The 20566-nt window shown below is 45.9% G+C and overlaps 1 protein-coding gene across 1 annotated transcript; it reads left to right on the top strand.

Annotated features, from left to right (window-relative positions):
• The first annotated feature begins 1337 nt into the window (after nucleotides 1-1337).
• On the top strand, nucleotides 1338-19891 carry LOC147971685 (putative LRR receptor-like serine/threonine-protein kinase At1g51820). The gene is made up of 13 exons (XM_087524079.1): nucleotides 1338-1422; nucleotides 1509-1678; nucleotides 3855-3987; nucleotides 16954-17092; nucleotides 17191-17262; nucleotides 17347-17418; nucleotides 17892-17972; nucleotides 18177-18340; nucleotides 18463-18680; nucleotides 18768-18894; nucleotides 18987-19055; nucleotides 19332-19524; nucleotides 19621-19891. The coding sequence occupies exons 1-13, from the start codon at nucleotides 1338-1340 to the stop codon at nucleotides 19889-19891; spliced, it is 1794 nt and encodes a 597-aa protein (XP_087380205.1).
• Nucleotides 19892-20566: the final 675 nt, after the last annotated feature.

Raw genomic sequence — 20566 nt, 5'->3', positions numbered from 1 at the left:
AGCAAAGTGTCGGGGAAGAGTTCCGTCAGCACGACGGCGTGGTGACGATCTTGATGTACTACCGTCGCAGGGCTTCGCCTAAGCACCGCTACAATATTATCGAGGACTATGGTGGAAGGGGGCACCGCACACAGCTAAGAATATGATCACGTGGATCAACTTGTGTCTCTAGGGGGTGCCCCTGCCTCCATATATAAAGGCTCAAAGGGGGGGGGGCGGCCGGCCAAGAGGAGGCGTGCCAGGAGGAGTCCTACTCCCTCCGGGAGTAGGACTCCCCCCCTTTCCTAGTTGGAATAGGATTCGTGGAGGGGGGAGAGAGGAGGAAGGGGGGCCGGCCCCCTCTCCTTGTCCTATTCGGACCAAAGGGGGGGAGAGGCGCGCGGCCCATCTCTGGCCACCTCTCCTCTCTTCCACTAAGGCCCACTAAGGCCCATATACCTCCCGGGGGGTTCCAGTAACCTCCCGGTACTCCGGTAAAATCCCGATTTCACCCGGAACACTTCCGATATCCAAACATAGGCTTCCAATATATCAATCTTTATGTCTCGACCATTTCGAGACTCCTCGTCATGTCCGTGATCACATCCGAGACTCCGAACAACCTTCGGTACATCAAAACGCATAAACTCATAATATAACTGTCATCGAAACCTTAAGCGTGCGGACCCTACGGGTTCGAGAACAATGTAGACATGACCGAGACACGTCTCCGGTCAATAACCAATAGCGGGACCTGGATTCCCATATTGGTTCCTACATATTCTACGAAGATCTTTTATCGGTCAGACCGCATAACAACATACGTTGTTCCCTTTGTCATCGGTATGTTACTTGCCCGAGATTTGATCGTCGGTATCCAATACCTAGTTCAATCTCGTTATCGGCAAGTCTCTTTACTCGTTCCGTAATACATCATCCTGCAACTAACTCATTAGTTCCAATGCTTGCAAGGCTTAAGTGATGTGCATTACCGAGAGGGCCCAGAGATACCTCTCCGACAATCGGAGTGACAAATCCCAATCTCGAAATACGCCAACCCAACATGTACCTTTGGAGACACCTGTAGAGCTCCTTTATAATCACCCAGTTACGTTGTGATGTTTGGTAGCACACAAAGTGTTCCTCCGGTAAACGGGAGTTGCATAATCTCATAGTCATAGGAACATGTATAAGTCATGAAGAAAGCAATAGCAACATACTAAACGATCGGGTGCTAATCTAATGGAATGGGTCATGTCAATCAGATCATTCATCTAATGATGTGATCCCGTTAATCAAATAACAACTCTTTGTCCACACGCTGTGGTTGTGGGCTGGAGCGGTCAACGCGGGGAGCAATGGCGGCCCCGTCGTGGCTGCTCCTGCTCTGTCTCGCCGGCGGCGTGCTTCATGCCGGTGGCCAGAGAGCGCCCGACACCACGGGTACCGACCGAGCTTATAAGATCGACTTGCGTACACATGCATCCAGGGTCATCATTCATGCGTGCGTGGTTGGGTTGGGCATGCAGGTTTCGTCAGCGTCGACTGCGGCCTCTCGGAGCACAACGGCTACGTGGACGACGCCACCAAGCTGCCCTACAGCTCGGACGCCGACTTCATCGACGCCAGCCAGAACTACAACATCTCGGCACAGTACAACGACCAGGCGTTCCTCAGACGGCACCGGCAGCTCCTCACCGTCCGCTACAGGTCTTGGAGGAAACACAGGACCGCCTCTTCTTCCTCGGTGTCAACAATGCCGAGTATTGGTGGGGAAGCATGGCCAAAGTGGAGAGAGACGTAATAGAAGTATTCCATGTATGCAAACCCTCCCCGTTCCTCAGCCCGCAGGAGAACTACATCTTCTTGAATGCCACCAATCGCACAGCAATCCGGGAAAACCACGGCATCAATTAGTTTAAGATTTTGTTAGCAATTTCTTCGCCAATGGTAAGGGCCTTCGCCAAGGGAATCCTGCTTCCCCTGTTCTTTTTAATTTTGTGGCCGACGCCTTCTCATGCATGCTTTCCAGGGCGGCCCGTTGTGGGCACATTGCTCCTGTGGTCTCTCATTTACTTCCGGAGGGTGTTTCCCACTTGCAATATGCGGATGATACAATTATCTTGGTGGAGCTGGATAACACCTGCATTGCCAATCTTAAATTCATCCTGTTGTGTTTCGAAGCTGTTTCGGGTCTTAAGATTAATTTCGCTAAAAGTGAGGTCCTGGTGACGGGTGTGGATGAGGCGGAAGCCTTGCGGGTTGCCAGGCTTCTGAACTGTTCTTTGGGTTCCTTTCCCTTTAAATTTCTAGGCCTTCCTATCTCTCCTGGCGTGCTCCATGCTAAAGATTTCGCTCCGGCGGTCGCTAAAGTGGGGAACAGGGTGCTCCCTTGGAGAGGCAGATATAATACCAATGCTGGCAAAGTTGCTCTAATTAACTCCTGCTTATCCTCTCTCCCCATGTTTCTTATGGGCTTCTATCTTCTTATATGGATGGTGTGCATGCTGGCTTCGACAAACATAGGGGAGCCTTCTACTGGAATTCCACGGATAACAAACGGAAATATAGGCTGGTCAAGTGGCAGCATATGTGTAAGCCTAAAAACCATGGGGGGTTAGGTATTATTAATACTCGGGTGATGAACATTTGTTTGCTTATCAAGTGGTGGTGGAAAATTTTAACTAGTGGGGCTGACTCGCTTTGGTTCTCGATTCTTAAGGCTAAATACTTCCCACATTCCAACCCGTTGTTTGCCACCGCGAGGCGCGGCTCTCAATTTTGGAAATCCCTTGTCAAAGTCAGACCTATTTTCCTGGAACATGTTAAATTTAATGTTGGTAATGGGATGGCAGTCCGCTTTTGGTTGGACTGGTGGTCGGGGGATGCCCCCCTCGCTGAGAGTTTTCCGGTTTTGTTCTCTTACTGTCCTAATCCGGGTATCTCCATCGTGGAGGTGGCGGCTAATAACTGGGATCTAGCCTTTCGTCGGGCCCTGTCTCCTGAAGAGTTGGAAGATTGGCAAAGTCTCTCTGCCCTCTTCCCTGTGCTCTCGGAGTCGGCCGATTCTGTAGTCTGGCCTCATTCGGCCTCAGGTAGATTTACGGTCAAGTCGCTTTATTCTAGACTTATTGGTGGTACTCCTTCGACCAGATTCTCTTGTGTTTGGAAGTCCAAAGTTCCTCCTAAGATTAAAATTTTCCTTTGGCAAGCCTTTCATGGTCGCTTGCCGGCTGCTGACCAGATTAAAAAGGGCAATGGGCCTGGCTCGGATTTCTGTCATCTATGTGGGGCCTTGGAGAACTCTGATCACATCTTTTTCAATTGCGTGCTGGCCAAGCTGGTTTGGTGCTGTGTCAGATCTTGGCTTCAGGTCTCTTGGAACCCCTCCTCTTTCTCCGATATTCGAACCCTAGCCAAAGCTTTGGTTGGGGTCACCAAGAGGGTGTTTTGGGTTGGCCTGGGTGCCTTATGTTGGGCTCTGTGGACCATTAGGAACAAATTTACTATTGAGCATATCTTCACATCTAAGCCTGCTGACGTTCTTTTCAAATCATGTATATTATTGCAGCAGTGGAAATCATTGACTAAGGAGGTTGATCGGGTTGCCCTGGACCTGCTCATCGACAAAATCCGGGCTTCGGCATCTCACATCTCCGGACGGGATCCTGTCGTCTAATCCTGGTGGCGCTGTTTGCGGAGTTTAGGTCTCACTCCTTTCCGGCCTGCGCGCCGTGTATGGCAGTTGCCTGTATCCATCCTTCCTTGGCTACTCTTATATACTTTTCGTTCCATGCGCTGTGTGCGTTCTCCTCGTTAACTGGTCTCTTTCCTGTTTGGTCTCGTGACGCTGCCATGTGGCTTTATTTATAAAGTCGGGCTCTGGCCTTTTCTCTAAAAAAAACCACGGCATCAACGCTACGTCTACGATACTACCGCCCTTCATCAACGCTGCTGAGCTTTTCTCCCCAATTTCCACAGCTAGTGTTGGCACCGACGCTCAAGATGGTATGCAAATGCGGAATCATAGTTGTATTATAAAGAGTTACTTATAAATGATGGGCCCCTATACATAGGAAAAAACCATATAATTTGTAAAAATAAGCATTCCAATTCAAATGTTATTCATATTTTTGTTCCACACCTCCTTTTTACAAGAAGACATTGGGGTCCTAGACTCCATGAATTACAACATCTTTAGTATATTGTGCATATATTGGTTCCCCAATTTGATACCCGTGACTGGCCATCAATCTTTGCTCCTTAAACTCCCTTTGTTCTAAAATAAAAGAATTTCTAATTAATCCTAAGTCAAACCATCTCGAGTTTGACAAAGCTTATACAATCCGCTCCAAAATAATTGATGTTCTAGTTTTATACCAAGTCAAACTTAATTAACTTCCACCAAATTTATTGAAATTTTGCAAACATCTATACACTGGTAGAAAAAGGGTCTGTTGTCCCGCTTCGTAAGGGCCTTTTGTCCCGGTTCTGGAACCGGGACTAAAGGGTCGGTACTATGTCCCTTTAGTCTCGGTTCAATCCATAACCGGGACAGATGGGCCTCCACGTGGCCTGTGCGCGGAGCCCAGGCAGGAGACCCTTTGGTCCCGGTTGGTGGCACCAACCAGGACCAATAGGCATCCACGCGTCAGCATTTCTGTGGTTGGGGTTTTTGTTTTTTTTTGAAGGGGTGGAGGGGGGTTGGGGGTTTTGGGGGGTTAATTTAGGTGTTTCATATATTGTGTTAGCTAGCTATAATTAATAGAGAGAAGTGTCCTCTCTTATGTCTGTGCTTGGTCGACGCTACGTACTATACATACGTATAGAGAGGACTAGACACGCTAGCTAGCTAGTAAGCAAACGAAGGAAACAGAAGATCGTCATGAACATATATGCATACAGAGAGAAGTGATATCGACCATCTCTCCTTCTCCGAGAGATTGGTCGAACAATAAGTTCTCATATATCTATCAAACACTACCGGCTACATATATACAATAATTATCTCTTACAAATATAATCATACGGACTCAGGGTCCACATAGTATTCTCCGTCTTCAGGGATCACGTGGTCAAGAAAGAATGCCGCCAATTCCTCTTGAATTGCTCGCATGCGAGCTGGTGCTAGGAGTTCATCCCTCTTCCGAAACATCTAATTTAAAGAAGGGGGTCAATACATATATATGAATGAATGAAACTCAACACAAATGATGGTAATAAAATAAAATTGTGAATGTTGTTATTTACGTACTTCATATTGTTCGTCAGTGTAGCCCCGCTCACAGGTCGTGTGGCGGATGGACTCGCAAACATAGTATCCACAAAAATCATTCCCTTGTTCCTGCCACAACCACTTTACAAGAAATAGAGATCAATCAAACTAATAAGCAAGAATGCCAAATGGTATTGATGAAACTAGCGCTTGAATGACTAGTAGATGCGCGGAACATGCTACTATAGTACTTACTTTCGGGTATCTAAATTGCAGCTCCTTCGGCAGTCCCGGAGCTTTTCTGGTGAATTTTCTCCAAACCCTGCCGGACAAAGAAAACAATTACTTGATATATCAGGAAATGAACAAAGTTGCTGATATGGTGGATAATGATTGATTTAACTTACTTCTCGAGTATTTGAGTCATGTCTGCATAGTCCTGGGGATCTTTTCGTCTTGAGTCTAAGACGGTTACTAGTCCCTGCTCAAGCTTAATCTCTAGGAGAATATAGTGGAAACTGCACATGCATGCAGAACTCATCAATTACATTACTATAACCTTGACTAATATATAAGGGAAACCGAATACGCACAAGACAGTAACACTCACTTGAAGTTGTAAGGAAAGAGTATTATATCTTTGTTTTCATTTATTACCAACGATCGTAGCAAGTTGGCCTCGGTAGCTGTGGCATGAAATTTAACCTGAGTTGCATCTATGAGATATGTGTTAATGAACCCAATATCATCGACTTGTCTTTTCTTCAATTCGGCGATCTTCAATCTGCATAATATAGTGAGGATGATTATAAATACATGCAATGAAAGAGCTGAGCTATACAGAGAGACTTAATGACATAAGTAGTACTACTTACAGACAGTAGCAGGAGACCGTTGTTTTATCGAGGGCCAATTGATTGAAAAACTGATAGAACTCCTCAAATGGAACAGGCAACAGTTCAATTCCAACGAGGTCATGCTCCTTTTTAACTTTCACATACAAAGTACTCCTCCCCCCAGAGTCTCTGCAGATTTTCAAGTACCAATCATGCAATCTTCGCATCATCGTTGATAGAGATCTTTCATCTTTGACGAGAGGCTTCCCGTACTCGTATCTTTGTATCTGCACCTCCATGGGTTCATAATGTACATCATCGGGCAGGTAATCTGCAAGATTTCTATAATCGGGCACCATCCTCGGATCATTAGCGACGTTGTGGCTAGGCACCTTGAGCGGGGGGCACGATTGCTTCGCTTGTTCGCCAAGCTGGGCAATTTGTTTCCCAGCTCATCGTTCTTTCAGCCTTTGATCACTGACAGTACTTCCCGACCACTCCGCTTCGGCAAATTCCTTTCCAATAATGTGCTCATAGTTTCCTTTCGGCGGAGACTTGGGTTGTTTTGTCAGGGCAGCCAGAGTGCGCTTCGCTTTCACCGGATCTACCTTCTCCTCCGGAAGTGGATGTCTCTTTGCTTTCAACCCTTGAAACAAGTCATCCACTTCGGTTCGTGCGATCTCGGCGTTCTCCTCCGGGGTCCTCTCATATGGTAACTTATCTGGAGTCTTCAGAGAAGGACCGAATCTGTATGTCCTCCCGCCTCTGGCTGTACTGCTAGACGCCGGCCGAGCAGACGGAGCGGTTGTCTTCTTTACTTGCTTACGAGGCGGAGGAGAAGGACTACGACGCGCCGGAGCAGCCGGAGCGGCGGCAGGTCTCTTCCGCCCTTGCTGACTAGGCGGAGAAGGAGGAGGCTAGCTGCTCGGGCGCGTCGGCACAGGCAGAGAAGGAGGCGGAGTGCCGCCACGCGTTGAAGAAGGAGACGGTCGAGTGCCCTGATCGTCACTCGCCGGAGGAGGAGGCGGTGGAGGAGGCGGAGTGCCCTGACTCGCCGGAGGAGGAGGCGGTGGAGGAGGCGGAGTGCCCTGACTTGCCAGAGGAGGAGGAGGAGGAGGCGGAGGCGTCCAGTTCGGAAGGTTGATGAGCTCCTTCCGCCATAGGCATGGAGTCTTCAGAGCAGACCCCGGCCTAGTCTCCCCTTCACCGGTAGGGTGGTCAAGCTGGAGGTCCTCAAATCCCTCCGTCATTTCATCCACCATCACCCTAGCATATCCTTCTGGAATCGACCGGCAGTGAAAAGTTGCGCCGGGTTCAGTAGGATAAACAGAGCCAACAGCCGCCTTGACCTTCAAATTCATCCATTGCGTCATAAGGTGGCAATTTTGAGACTCCGTGATAGCATCCACGGGATAGCTGGTAGGATCCGTCAAGGCATGCTCCGGCTGAAGCAGCTCGATGGAAGCCACGCTGCTTCTCCGCTGAGATGGCGGGGTAGCTTCGGCAGTACGTTTGCTGCGATTTGCTTCTCATTCCTCTATCGCTTGTACCCTTGCTTGCAGTGCCTGCATTTGGGTCTGCTGCACTTTTTTCCTCCTCTCATGGGATTTGTAACCGCCTGCGTCCGGAAACCCAACCTTCCACGGAATGGAGCCTGGCGTGCCTCGTGTCCGTCCAGGGTGCTCAGGATTCCCGAGGGCCATTGTGAGCTCGTCGTTCTCTCTGTCTGGAAACAACGTCCCTTGCTGCGCTGCTTCGATATAGTGCTGAAGCTTCCTGACTGGTATGTCCATTTGATCGTTCGTCCAAATGCACTTCCCTGTTACAGGGTCCAAGGTTCCGCTAGCCCCGAAGAACCAAGTCCGGCAACGGTCTGGCCAGTTAATTGTCTCTGGTTCGATCCCTTTATCAACCAGATCATTCTCAGTCTTCGCCCACTTAGGCCGGGCTACGAGGTAGCCACCTGACCCCGTCCGATGGTGATGCTTCTTCTTCGCAGCATTTTGCTTGTTTGTCGCCGACATCTTCTTACTCTTTTCCGACGTCTTGTGGGCCACAAATGCGGGCCAGTGATCTCTGATCTTCTCATATCTGCCCTTGAATTCTGGTGTCTCATTATTTTCGACAAACTTATTCAGCTCTTTCTTCCACCTCCTGAATAGTTCTGCCATCCTCTTAAGAGCAAAAGACTTGATTAATTGCTCTTTAACTGGCTTCTCTGGATTATCCTCTGGCGGTAGGGTGAAATTTGACTTCAGCTCAGTCCAAAGATCATTTTTCTGCATATCATTGACATAAGACACCTCAGGGTCTTCTGTAGCCGGCTTAAACCATTGCTGGATGCTGATCGGGATCTTGTCCCTAACCAAAACCCCGCACTGAGCAACAAATGCGCTCTTTGTCCGGAGGGGTTCAATCGGTTGGCCATCAGGCGCGATTGCTATGATCTCAAACTTTTCATTCGAGCTCAACTTTTTCTTCGGGCCTCGTCTCTTTACCAAAGTTGTGCTCGATCCGGAGGGCTAGAAAAAAGAACAAATACTTAATTAATATGTGTACATACAAAAACAATGAATGCATCAATTAGCTAGTCAGCAGAAGCTTAACTAATATATATACCTGGTCGGACTCGGTTCGGTCACCGGAGACGTCATCACGGTCTCCTTCTTGCACCGGCATTGGGTCACCGGAGCCGTCCTCACGGCCTCCTTCTTGCACTGGCATTAGGTCACCGGAGCCATCATAATCAACTGCTTCCAGACCATCGGTCTCGTTGAGAAACAACGAGCAGATGGCATCAGTTCCTCGTGCGATTATGTCCCCCAACAACTCTTCTTGTACTTCGTCTCGGGCGGTGTCCATAGTTTCTACAAATATTGACAACATGGCAATTATTATTCAAACATGACAGATGGATATATTAGTGACAAAAACGTAGAACTAATATTAATTAGTGGCCTCGACGCTGCTTCTCTAGGGTTTGGGGTGGCCTCGACGCTGCTTCTCTAGGGTTTGGGGTGGCCTCGACAATGCTTTAAGGATAAAAAAAGAAGAGGAACTCCTCTATTCTTTCTTCTCCTATTTTTTTTCTTCTTCTTCCTCTTTTTCTTATCGGGAACGAGGGTCGTCGAGGGTCACCGAGCAATAGAGGAAACCCTAAATAGCAAGTATCGTGGGTGTGAGATACATGTGGCCGTCGGTGTCGGACACTACATCCACGTCCCACAAGTGATGTGGGCATCGAAGCCCGCGCCACTTGTGGGACGTGGATGTAGTGTCCGACACCGACGGACACATGTATCTCACACCGACGATACTTTCTATTTAGGGTTTCCTCTACCGTTCGGCGACCCTGACCCTCGACGACCCTTGTTCCCGATAAAATAAAGAGGAAGAAGAAGAAAAAAAAGAGAAGAGAAGAAGAGGGAGCCGCACCTGTTTATAAGGTGCGATGCGCCTTCCCTCTCGAGCTCCTCTCTAAAGCAGGCTTTCGGGCCTAACCGTGCAATCTGTGCCCGTGGGCCTACTGGGCCTCCCGCGGGCCTGAATCCTGGCCCATGGTAGGGTTTCTAGTCGTATTCAGGCCGTGGGTGCCCAGTAGGTGGCACATTTTTTGTTTTTTTGTTTTTTTGTTTCTACTTACAACAAAATACTTATTGTTGCTATATTTAAATTTTTTTCCAGTTTTTTTGTTTTGTTTTCTGCATTATTTATTTTCTTTTGTTTTTTGCTTTATTTTTTAATTCTTTTTGCTTTTAGTTTTAAAAAAATTATAAACTTTCTGTTAGTGCCATTAGTTTTCAAATTTCAAAACACTTTTTTTGTTTTTTTTGTTTTCTTTGTTGCTTTATTTATTTTATTTTGTTTCTACTTACAACAAAATACTTATTGTTGCTATTTTTATTTTTTTCCAGTTTTTTTGTTTTGTTTTCTGTATTATTTATTTTCTTTTGTTTTTTGCTTTATTTTTTAATTCTTTTTGCATTTAGGTCAGCAAAATTATAAACTTTCTGTTGCTTTATTTATTTTATTTTGTTTCTACTTACAACAAAATACTTATTGTTGCTATTTTTTTTCCAGTTTTTTTGTTTTGTTTTCTACATTATTTATTTTCTTTTATTTTTTGCTTTATTTTTTTTATTCTTTTTGCTTTTAGTTTTAGAAAAATTATAAACTTTCTGTTAGTGCTATTATAAACTTTTTGCTTTTGATCTGAATTCTTTGAAAATTGTTTGAATCACAAGTTTGTGATTAACTTACTAAAAAAAAGAGAATAGATGCGCTTATAGAGAAAATTCAACCTAAATTCCTAGTAAATTTCTATGAATTTCAGAGAAATTCACTATGAATTTAGGTTAAACTTTTCTCTATTAGGGTATCTATTTTCACTTTGAGAGGAGCTCAACGAGGCAGAGAGGGAAGGGCTTATAAACCGGTGTGAGCCCCCTTCGGTTGGCGAGGTGGGACTAAACTCTGCCCGCAACGAGGACCAACCCTTTAGTCCCGGTTTGTGGCACAAACCGGGACTAATGGTCATGGGCCAGGGGCGAGGAGCAAAATTATAAACTTTCTGTTAGTGCCATTAGTTTTAGAAAGTTGAAAGTTGAAAGTTGGCATGGGCCAGGGACTAATGGTCATGGTATTACGAGGGCCGAACCATAAGACATGAAAGCATTTCAAATGAACTCTGAAAAAGTTGAAAGTTGGCATGGTATCATAATTTCACCCACATAGCATGTGCATGTACAAAACGGATAATGGTAGCATGTTCGTGTGTTACAAAGTTGGCATGGTATCATCATAATAGTTGCGGGAGAAAGTCTTCACTTTTTCTTCGCTTGTGTCATTTGCTTAATGCGCCGTAACCATGGATAATCTTCATTGTTTATCAGGATGCTTGGGTCAGCCTTGGCATTGAAGGGAGGAATTTCATGAAACTTTTCATAATCTTCAGACATGTCTGTCTTGCCGTCCACTCCTAGGATGTCCCTTTTTCCTGAAAGAACTATGTGGCGCTTTGGCTCATCGTATGATGTATTCGCTTCCTTATCTTTTCTTTTTCTTGGTTTGATAGGCATGTCCTTCACATAGATAACCCGTGCCACATCATTGGCTAGGACGAACGGTTCGTCAGTGTACCCAAGATTTTTCAGATCCACTGTTGTCATTCCGTACTGTGGGTCTACCTGTACCCCGCCGCCTAACAGATTGACCCATTTGCACTTAAACAAAGGGACCTTAAAATCAGGTCCGTAGTCAAGTTCCCATATGTCCACTATCTAACCATAATATGTGTCCTTTCCGCTCTCGGTTGCTGCATCAAAGCGGACACCGCTGTTTTGGTTGGTGCTCTTTTGATCTTGGGCGATCGTGTAAAATGTATTTCCATTTATCTCGTATCCTTTGTAAGTCAATACAGTCAAAGATGGTCCCCTGGACAACAAGTACAACTCATCACAAACAGTGTTGTCACCTCTGAGACGTGTTTCCAACCAACTGCTGAAAGTCCTGATGTGTTCACATGTAATCCAGTTGTCGCACTGCTCCGGGTGTTTGGAGCGCAGACTATTCTTGTGTTCATCGACATACGGGGTCACCAAGGTAGAGTTCTGTAGAATTGTGTAGTTTGCTTGAGACCAAGAATATCCGTCCCTGCATATTATCGAGTCTCTTCCAAGAGTGCCTTTTCCAGTCAGTCTCCCCTCATACCGCGATTTAGGGAGACCTATCTTCTTAAGGCCAGGAATGAAGTCAACACAAAACCCGATAACATCCTCTGTTTGATGGCCCATGGAGATGCTTCCTTCTGGCCTAGCGCGGTTACAGACATATTTCTTTAGGACTCCCATGAACCTCTCAAAGGGGAACATATTGTGTAGAAATACGGGCCCCAGGATGACAATCTCGTCGACTATATGAACTAGGACGTGCGTCATGATATTGAAGAAGGATGGTGGGAACACCAGCTCGAAACTGACAAGACATTGCGCCACATCACTCCTTAGCCTTGGTACGATTTCTGGATCGATCACCTTCTGAGAGATTGCATTGAAGAATGCACATAGCTTCACAATGGCTAATCAGACGTTTTCCGGTAGAAGCCCCCTCAATGCAACCGGAAGCAGTTGCGTCATAATCACGTGGCAGTCATGAGACTTTAGGTTCTGAAATTTTTTCTCTGGCATATTTATTATTCCCTTTATATTCGACGAGAAGCCAGTCGTGACCTTCATACTGAGCAGGCATCCAAAGAAGATTTATTTCTCTTCTTTTGTAAGAGCGTAGCTGGCAGGACCTTTATACTGCTTCGGAGGCATGCGGTCTTTTTCGTGCAAACGTTGCAGGTCCTCCCATGCCTCAGGTGTATCTTTTGTCTTCCCATACACGCCCAAGAAGTCTAGCAGGTTCACGCAAAGGTTCTTCGTCACGTGCATCACGTCGATTGAGGAGCGGACCTCTAGGTCTTTCCAGTAGGGTAGGTCCCAAAATATAGATTTCTTCTTCTACATGGGTGCGTGTCCCTCAGCGTCATTCGGGACAGCTAGTCCACCGGGACCCTTTCCAAAGATTACGTAGTGTAAATCATTGACCATAACAAGCACGTGATCACCGGTGCGCATGGCGGGATTCTTCCGGTGATCTACCTCGCCTTTGAAATGCTTGCCTTTCTTTCGACATTGATGGTTGGTCGGAAGAAATCGACGATGGCCCAGGTACACATTCTTCCTGCATTTGTGCAGGTATATACTTTCAGTGTCATCTAAACAGTGCGTGCATGCATGGTATCCTTTGTTTGTCTGTCCTGAAAGGTTACTGAGAGCGGGCCAATTGTTGATGGTCACGAACAGCAACGCCTTAAGGTTAAATTCCTTCTGTTTGTGCCCATCCCACGTACGTACACCGTTTCCATTCCACAGCTGTAAAAGTTCTTCAACTAATGGCCTTAGGTACACATCAATTTCGTTGCCGGGTTGCTTAGGGCCTTGGATGAGAACTGGCATCATAATGAACTTCCGCTTCATGCACATCCAAGGAGGAAGGTTATACATACATAGAGTCACGGGCCAGGTGCTGTGATTGCTGCTCTGCTCCCCGAAAGGATTAATGCCATCCGCGCTTAAAGCAAACCATACATTCCTTGGGTCCTTTGCAAACTCATCCCAGTACTTTCTCTCGATTTTTCTCCACTGCGACCCGTCAGCGGGTGCTCTCAACTTCCCATCTTTCTTTCGGTTCTCACTGTGCCATCGCATCAACTTGGCATGCTCTTCGTTTCTGAACAGACGTTTCAACCGTGGTATTATAGGAGCATACCACATCACATTCGCAGGAACCCTCTTCCTGGGGGGCTCGCCGTCAACATCATCAGGGTCATCTCGTCTGATCTTATACCGCAATGCACCACATACCGGGCATGCGTTCAGATCCTTGTATGCACCGCGGTAGAGGATGCAGTCATTAGGGCATGCATGTATCTTCTCCACCTCCAATCCTAGAGGGCATACGACCTTCTTTGCTGCGTATGTACTGTCGGGCAATTCGTTATCCTTTGGAAGCTTCTTCTTCAATATTTTCAGTAGCTTCTCAAATCCTTTGTCAGCCACAGCATTCTCTGCCTTCCACTGCAGCAATTCCAGTACGGTACCGAGCTTTGTGTTGCCATCTTCGCAATTGGGGTATAACCCTTTTTGTGATCCTCTAACATGCGATCGAACTTCAGCTTCTCCTTTTGACTTTCGCATTGCATCCTTGCATCGACAATGACGCGGCGGATATCATCATCATCGGACACATCGTCTGGTTCCTCTTGATCTTCAGCAGCTTCACCCGTTACAGCATCATTGGACACATCGTCTGGTTCCTCTTGATCTTCACCAGCTCCCCCCGTTGCAGCATCACCGTATTCAGGGGGCAAATAGTTGTCATCGTACTCTTCTTCTTCGCCGTCTTCCATCATAACCCCTATTTCTCCGTGCCTCGTCCAAACATTATAGTGTGGCATGAAACCCTTGTAAAGCAGGTGGGAGTGAAGGATTTTCCGGTTAGAGTAAGACATCGTATTCCCACATTCAGTGCTTGGACAACACATAAAACCATTCTGCTTGTTTGCCTCAGCCGCATCGAGAAACTCATGCACGCCCTTAATGTACTCGCGGGTGTGTCTGTCACCGTACATCCATTGTCGGTTCATCTGCGTGCATTATATATAATTAAGTGTCCAAATTAATAGAAGTTCATCATCACATTAAAACCAAAGTGCATACATAGTTCTCATCTAACAACATATAGCTCTCCAGAGCATCTAATTAATTAAACCATACATTGAAACTATGTAAAACATTTCAATGCGAAAACAAATGCGATCATAATCGCAACCAAGGTAACAATTGATCCAACGACATGATGATACCAAGCCTCGGTATGAATGGCATATTTCTAATCTTTCTAATCTTCAAGCGCATTGCATCCATCTTGATCTTGTGATCATCGACGACATCCGCAACATGCAACTCCAATATCATCTTCTCCTCCTCAATTTTTTTATTTTTTCCTTCAACAAATTGTTTTCTTCTTCAACTAAATTTAACCTCTCGACAATAGGGTCGGTTGGCATTTTCGATTCACATACATCCTACATAAATAAAATCTATGTCACGTTAGTCGGCATAATTTTCATAAACAATAAATGAACCAATAGTTATAAAGATAATATATATACCACATCCGAATCATAGACAAGACGAGGGCCGACGGGGGCGGATACCAAAACCATCGCACTATATAAGATGCAATAATAAAAGTAAGAAAATAATACAAGTATCTATGTAAACATACAAGTAAGAATATTTTTCCTTTCAGAAAGAAGATAAAACAAGAGGCTCACCACGGTGGTGCCGGCGATGAGCTCGGCGCGGGTGATCGACGGCGGTGAAGACGGGGACGGGGCGTGACGGACCGCTAAACCTAGACAAATATTATGGAAAATGGAGCTTGGAGGTTGAGCTTGGAGAGGAGAAAGCTTAAGTAGTGTGGCTCGGGCATTCCATCGAACACCTTGTGTGCATAGGAGGTGAGCTAGAGCACCACCAAGCTCTCTCCCCCCCCTCGGCCAGAGAAAAACAGAGCACTGGGGTGCTCTGCTCGCGAGCGAGGGGTATATATAGGCACCTCATTGGTCCCGGTTGGTGACATGAGCCGGGACTAAAGGGGAGCCTTTGGTCCCGGTTCAAGCCACCAACCGGGACCAATGGTGGTGGGCCAGGAGCGAGGCCCATTGGTCCCGGTTCATCCCACCAACCGGGACCAAAAGGTCCAGATGAACCGGGACCAATGGCCCACGTGGCCCGGCCGGCCCCCTGGGCTCACGAACCGGGACCAATGCCCACATTGGTCCCGGTTCTGGACTGAACCGGGACTAATGGGCTGACCCGGCCTGGACCAAAGCCCTGTTTTCTACTAGTGATAACATCACATTAATTTAAGTTAATCCACCATATGATCTATTTTTCATAAAAAAAGTTGTTGGCATAGATGTCAATTTTTTTATAAACTTGGTCAAACTTAAATATGTTTGACTTAGAACAAAACTAGAACGTCATTTTGGAAAGGAGGGGGGGGGGGTGGGGGGGAGAAAATAATAACAATAGTTATGACATTGATTAGCAACAGTAGAACAATTATGGAACATATCCCCCAAAACAAGAATCATTGTGAAATATATTTTAGAGTGTACTTTTTTGCGGGTTAGAGTGTACTTATTTAATATGGTAGATGTTGATACTCTTCTACATAAACATTTTTTAGATGTTGTTCTATATAAACTTGCTCAAATTTAAGATCTAACTTAGCTAAAACTAGGAATACTTACGTTTTGGAAGAGAGAGTTTTCTTCTTTGAGGCTGGGAGACAAAGGTCCAATGGCCCCTCATTTCAACTGTCACGTTCATTGTTGTTATCTCTTGAATATTGACCAGATCAATCTCCATTAGATTCTCAACACCCATGGGCTCTATGCATCTAAAGCCTAGATATAAGTGCGAGTACTGAAGTTTGTATTGATAAAGCTGTCCCATGACAAGTCTAATTTCCTAAGGTGTTTGGCCCTGCTTCCCTCTATGTGACTCTGCCTATTTCTATCAGAACATCTGGTGCCTTCACTCCTGCTCGCAACGAAGCTTTTTCCCATAGCAGCATAGCCGGAAATCCCACCATATGTTAGGCCTAAACATGTATATAACTCTGCTTACAATTTTTTCAGAGCTTAAAAAAACTGTTAACCAAGAAATGTTATATATAATAGGATACAATCGACATTGTATGTTACTACAACAATATACTCAAACAAATATTGTTAAGATGATAGAAGCACTTTGATTATTGGAGTCACCACAAACTCATAGAACCGCAGGAGTTCAACTTCATTCTAAAGACAACTTATTATAAGAATAACTTGCTTCTCAAACACTCCACCTCTCCTCTAGAGGACATATCATGCGCTCTCACCCTTTATGACATGTGCCACTGCAGCATAAAAAATCAGATAATATTTACACTAGATACATCTAGTATGCCACTAAATTTCATGCCCGAACTCATTAACATGATAACAGATTAGACAATATTTGTGATACATATTTGCTAATTCAGGTTTTGTTGTGCTTAGTCTCTTTTTTTTTGCGGGGATCATAGTCCTTTTTTGTTAGTCGATCCAATGGACTTTGTCATGTGTTGTCGATCAGGATGTCACCAAACCATATGACACATGCCAGAGTTGACAAATGACTGAACTCCCAAATAATTATTCTATTGTAGAAAATTCCTTAAATATCCAATATCAGTTGATGAGTACATCTTTGTTGATACAAATAGATGCACACGAGCTGATAACTTTGTTTTTTGTCTTGTGTTATCGGAAAAAAATAGTATCTGCCATCACTGCAATCAAGGCTAAGTATCGGGTAAAGAATAACTGGGTGGGTGACCCATGTGCCCCAAAGACTCTTGTGTGGGATGGGTTAGCTTGTAGCTATCCCATCTCCAGACCTCAGAGAATCACAAACATGTAAGTTCGAATGTAGTTTCTGGTAGATATAGAGGTTTAATCTGTCCAAATACAAGGACATGCAATTGTGTTGTCTGAACCTTTATGCGTTTATACAGAAACATGTCAGTTCACGGTTTGGGTGGCGATATATCATCCTATTTCGCCAATCTCAAAGCTATCCAGTACCTGTGAGTATCATGTTTTAGATCCATTTACACAAGAAATTTTCTTAGTGCAGTTCACATATTTGGTATGACTGTCATGTATCTTAGGGATTTGTCACATAATGAATTGACTGGATCAATTCCTGAAGGACTTTCACAGCTACCCTCACTCATGCTGTTGTAAGTATTTCTTTTCTGGAGGAAACACAAAAGTATTGCTCCTCTTTTCATTGACTGATTGCGAAGTTGTATGTACTTCTCAATCATGTTGTTTTTGTACCAACTTCCTCCGCTTCAAAATAGTAGCATCAAATTTGACCAAGTATATTGAGAAATGAATCGATCTCAAACACCAAATTAGTACCATTAAATCCATTATGAAACATGGTTTGTAATATCTTTAATTGATGACGAAGATATAGGCATATTTTATGAACTTGGGCAAATTTAAAAAGTTGACTTAGAACAAATATATAATGCTGCCATTTTAAAATAGTTAGTCATAAAAAAAATATTATGATTAATTTGGATACAACGATATAGCAGAGTATCCCCTTTCTTCCTTTTGGCAAATTGACAACTCTCAGGTGAGTAAATTTTTTGTATACTCACTGCACTGTTCTTTTCACGTCAATATTATTTCGTCCCCTCAGAGATTTGACAGCCAACCAGCTTAATGGGTCAATTCCATTTGGCCTTTTGATGCGGATGCGTGTTGGCAACCTAACTCTAAGGTTATTCCATTATATACATATGTTTGTTTTCCATACATTGACACTCACCCGGACAGATTTGCTTATCATTTCTCTTTTATACTCCTACCGTTCCAAATTACTTGTCTTAGATTTGTCTAGATACGGAGGTATCTAGTACTAAAATGAGTCTAGATACATACGTATCTAGACAAATCCAAGACAAGTAATTCGGAACGGAGGGAGATATGAGAAGAACCCAAACCTTTGCAGCGACAACAGTTCTTGCCAACCTAAAAGGAGGAAGCAAAACTCTATAAGTGCCGCCCGTACTGCTGTTATAATAGTTGGAGCTGTGGCGATAGGAGGACTAGTAGTTCTATTGTTTTTTGTAATGAAAAAGAAACAAGGTTAGACTGAGAGAAATTTTTTTTTTGAGGAACAGACCGAGAGAATTTTAACATCAACACATCAGTTGTTCTACATGTCTGGTGGCTATGTTTGTTTTGATCTTAATAATTTACCTATGAAGGACCACCAAATCCACCGAATGAGATGAGCGAAGTGCCATCTCGCAACCGTCGGTTCACATACGCAGAACTGGAGGTGATAACCAGCAACTTCCAGCGAGTGCTCGGTGAAGGAGGGTTTGGCATGGTCTTTGACGGCTTCTTGGAGGATGGTACCCAGGTGGCAGTCAAGCTGAGGTCTCAATCTTCCAATCAAGGTGTCAAAGAGTTCTTGACGGAGGTAATGCCTGATCAAGTGTAAATCAGTCGCCTATATTTGCAGCTAACTTTGGAAGGCATGTAACTAATTTGTTTTGTCCTCTGTCAGGCACAAAACTTAACAGGGATTCATCACAGGAATCTAGTCTCCTTGATTGGTTATTGCAAGGATGGAGAGTACATGGCCCTTGTCTATGAGCATATGTCAAATGGAAACCTTGCAGATAAACTCAGAGGTGTAGTGTTGCCACTATCATTTCATCTGTAAGACCATTTTAGGCTTTCATTCTTAAGTTTCGTAATTCTGACACCAAACCATGTTCTGCAGGGCGAGATCGTAATGGCGAATGTTTAACCTGGAAACAGAGGCTCTGTATTGCATCGGAGTCCGCGCAAGGTATATATACAGTTCGGGTTTGGACCTGCTTGTTCTCTATTCCTTGGTATATATAGATGTAAAGGGGTAGCCGCGGCTTATACAACAAATATATAATATGAGATAGAGTTGATCTACAACATATGATAAGTATTGCCATGGGCACGGTACTGTAGCGCGACAAGCCATTGTCACACGCAGCATGAGTCCTGTCCCTTAACACTTTCGATCTATTTTGAAGGCTTACATGCTACAAGATGTGTAATGGCCAATGTCAATGATGTCATGTGCATGCAGGCCTCGAGTACCTGCACAAGGCATGTAGCCCGCCATTCGTGCACCGTGATGTGAAGACGTCAAACATCCTACTAGATTCCAATATGAAGGCCAAGGTTGCTGATTTTGGCTTGATGAAGGCCTTCAATTGCGATGATGATACACATGTATCCACGGCCAGGGTGGTTGGCACACAAGGCTACCTTGCCCCTGAGTATGAACAGTACACCATATTCTCATTGCTTTTAGTTTGTTTCGAATTCAGAGTGCTTAGTATAACACTTAAAGGAGGTATATATATGCATGGCAGGTATGCAACAGCACTGCAGCTCACTGAAAAGAGCGATGTGTACAGCTATGGTGTGGTGCTGCTGGATGAGGGAACTTGCAGACGAGATCGAAAAAACACCTCGTCCTCCTCCCTCGTCGTCCCCGCGAGGCGACGGGGAGGAACCCTAGAGCGCCGCCGCCAAAGGGCGTGGCCGGGCGAAGCCTGGCCGCCGGCGGCGGCAACGAGGTCTCCCCGCCCCCTTTCCCAGCGGCCATGGCGCATTTGGATTGGGGGTGTCCCGCTGACCTAGGGCGGGGAGGCACTGTGGCGTGGCGGCGTGGCGGTAGCGCGATGGGCTGGGCTTTAGGGGGGCGTGCTGGTGCAGCAGCTGGCTGCAGGCGGCGGCGGCGGCGGCTGCTCTGCCCACCGGCGGCGCATGGCCGAGGGTGGCTTGGGTCTCGAGCGGCTGTCGCTACATGGGTGGATCCGTCCGGATCTGGCGATGGGGGTTGGCCGGTGGCGCGTGGCAGCGGTGGTGCGTGCCCGGCGGCTCCGATGCTTGGAGCTTGCCGGGCGACGCGGGTAGGGCAGCGGCCGGGTGTGGCCGTTGCTCCGGCCGTGGGCGGCGGCGTGGGGAGGTCCGGCGCATGGTGGTGGCCTCCCGGTGTCGTGGCAGCTTCACGGTGGCGCGTGGATCTGCTTGCGGCGGCGGTCGGCTTCTCCGGCGTCGGCTCGTCTGCGATCGGACCATTTCGACCTTCGTCCCATCTTCTCGTCACCAGGGCGCTACTTCCGTCGAAGGGATGGCCCTCTCCCAGCTGCGTCCCATCGCTTGTCTCGCGCCCGGTGCAGCAGGACTGACCTCCTCCCCCTCATGATGTTGCAGGACCGAACTCGTCTCGTGTTCAGGGCTGCAGGACGGGTCGATAGATGCTAGTGCTGGCCGGCCTATTGGATCTCGACACTAGGGGTCGCCCAGGGGTGC

Source organism: Triticum urartu, chromosome 5A, assembly GCF_056163025.1.
Source record: "Triticum urartu cultivar PI428250 chromosome 5A, HENAU_Tu73, whole genome shotgun sequence".
Classification (NCBI taxonomy): domain Eukaryota; kingdom Viridiplantae; phylum Streptophyta; class Magnoliopsida; order Poales; family Poaceae; genus Triticum; species Triticum urartu.
The sequence above is the reverse complement of the archived record's forward strand: the minus strand, read 5'-3'. Positions and strand labels throughout refer to the sequence as shown.

Coding starts and splice junctions, on each gene's coding strand:
- LOC147971685 (XM_087524079.1), top strand. CDS start 1,338: ATGGCGGCCCCGTCGTGGCTGCTCCTGCTCTGTCTCGCCGGCGGCGTG. Junction 3,988..16,953: donor TGGCACCGACGCTCAAGATG/GTATGCAAATGC, acceptor GGAAAAAAATAG/TATCTGCCATCACTGCAATC. Junction 17,973..18,176: donor GTTGGCAACCTAACTCTAAG/GTTATTCCATTA, acceptor GAACGGAGGGAG/ATATGAGAAGAACCCAAACC.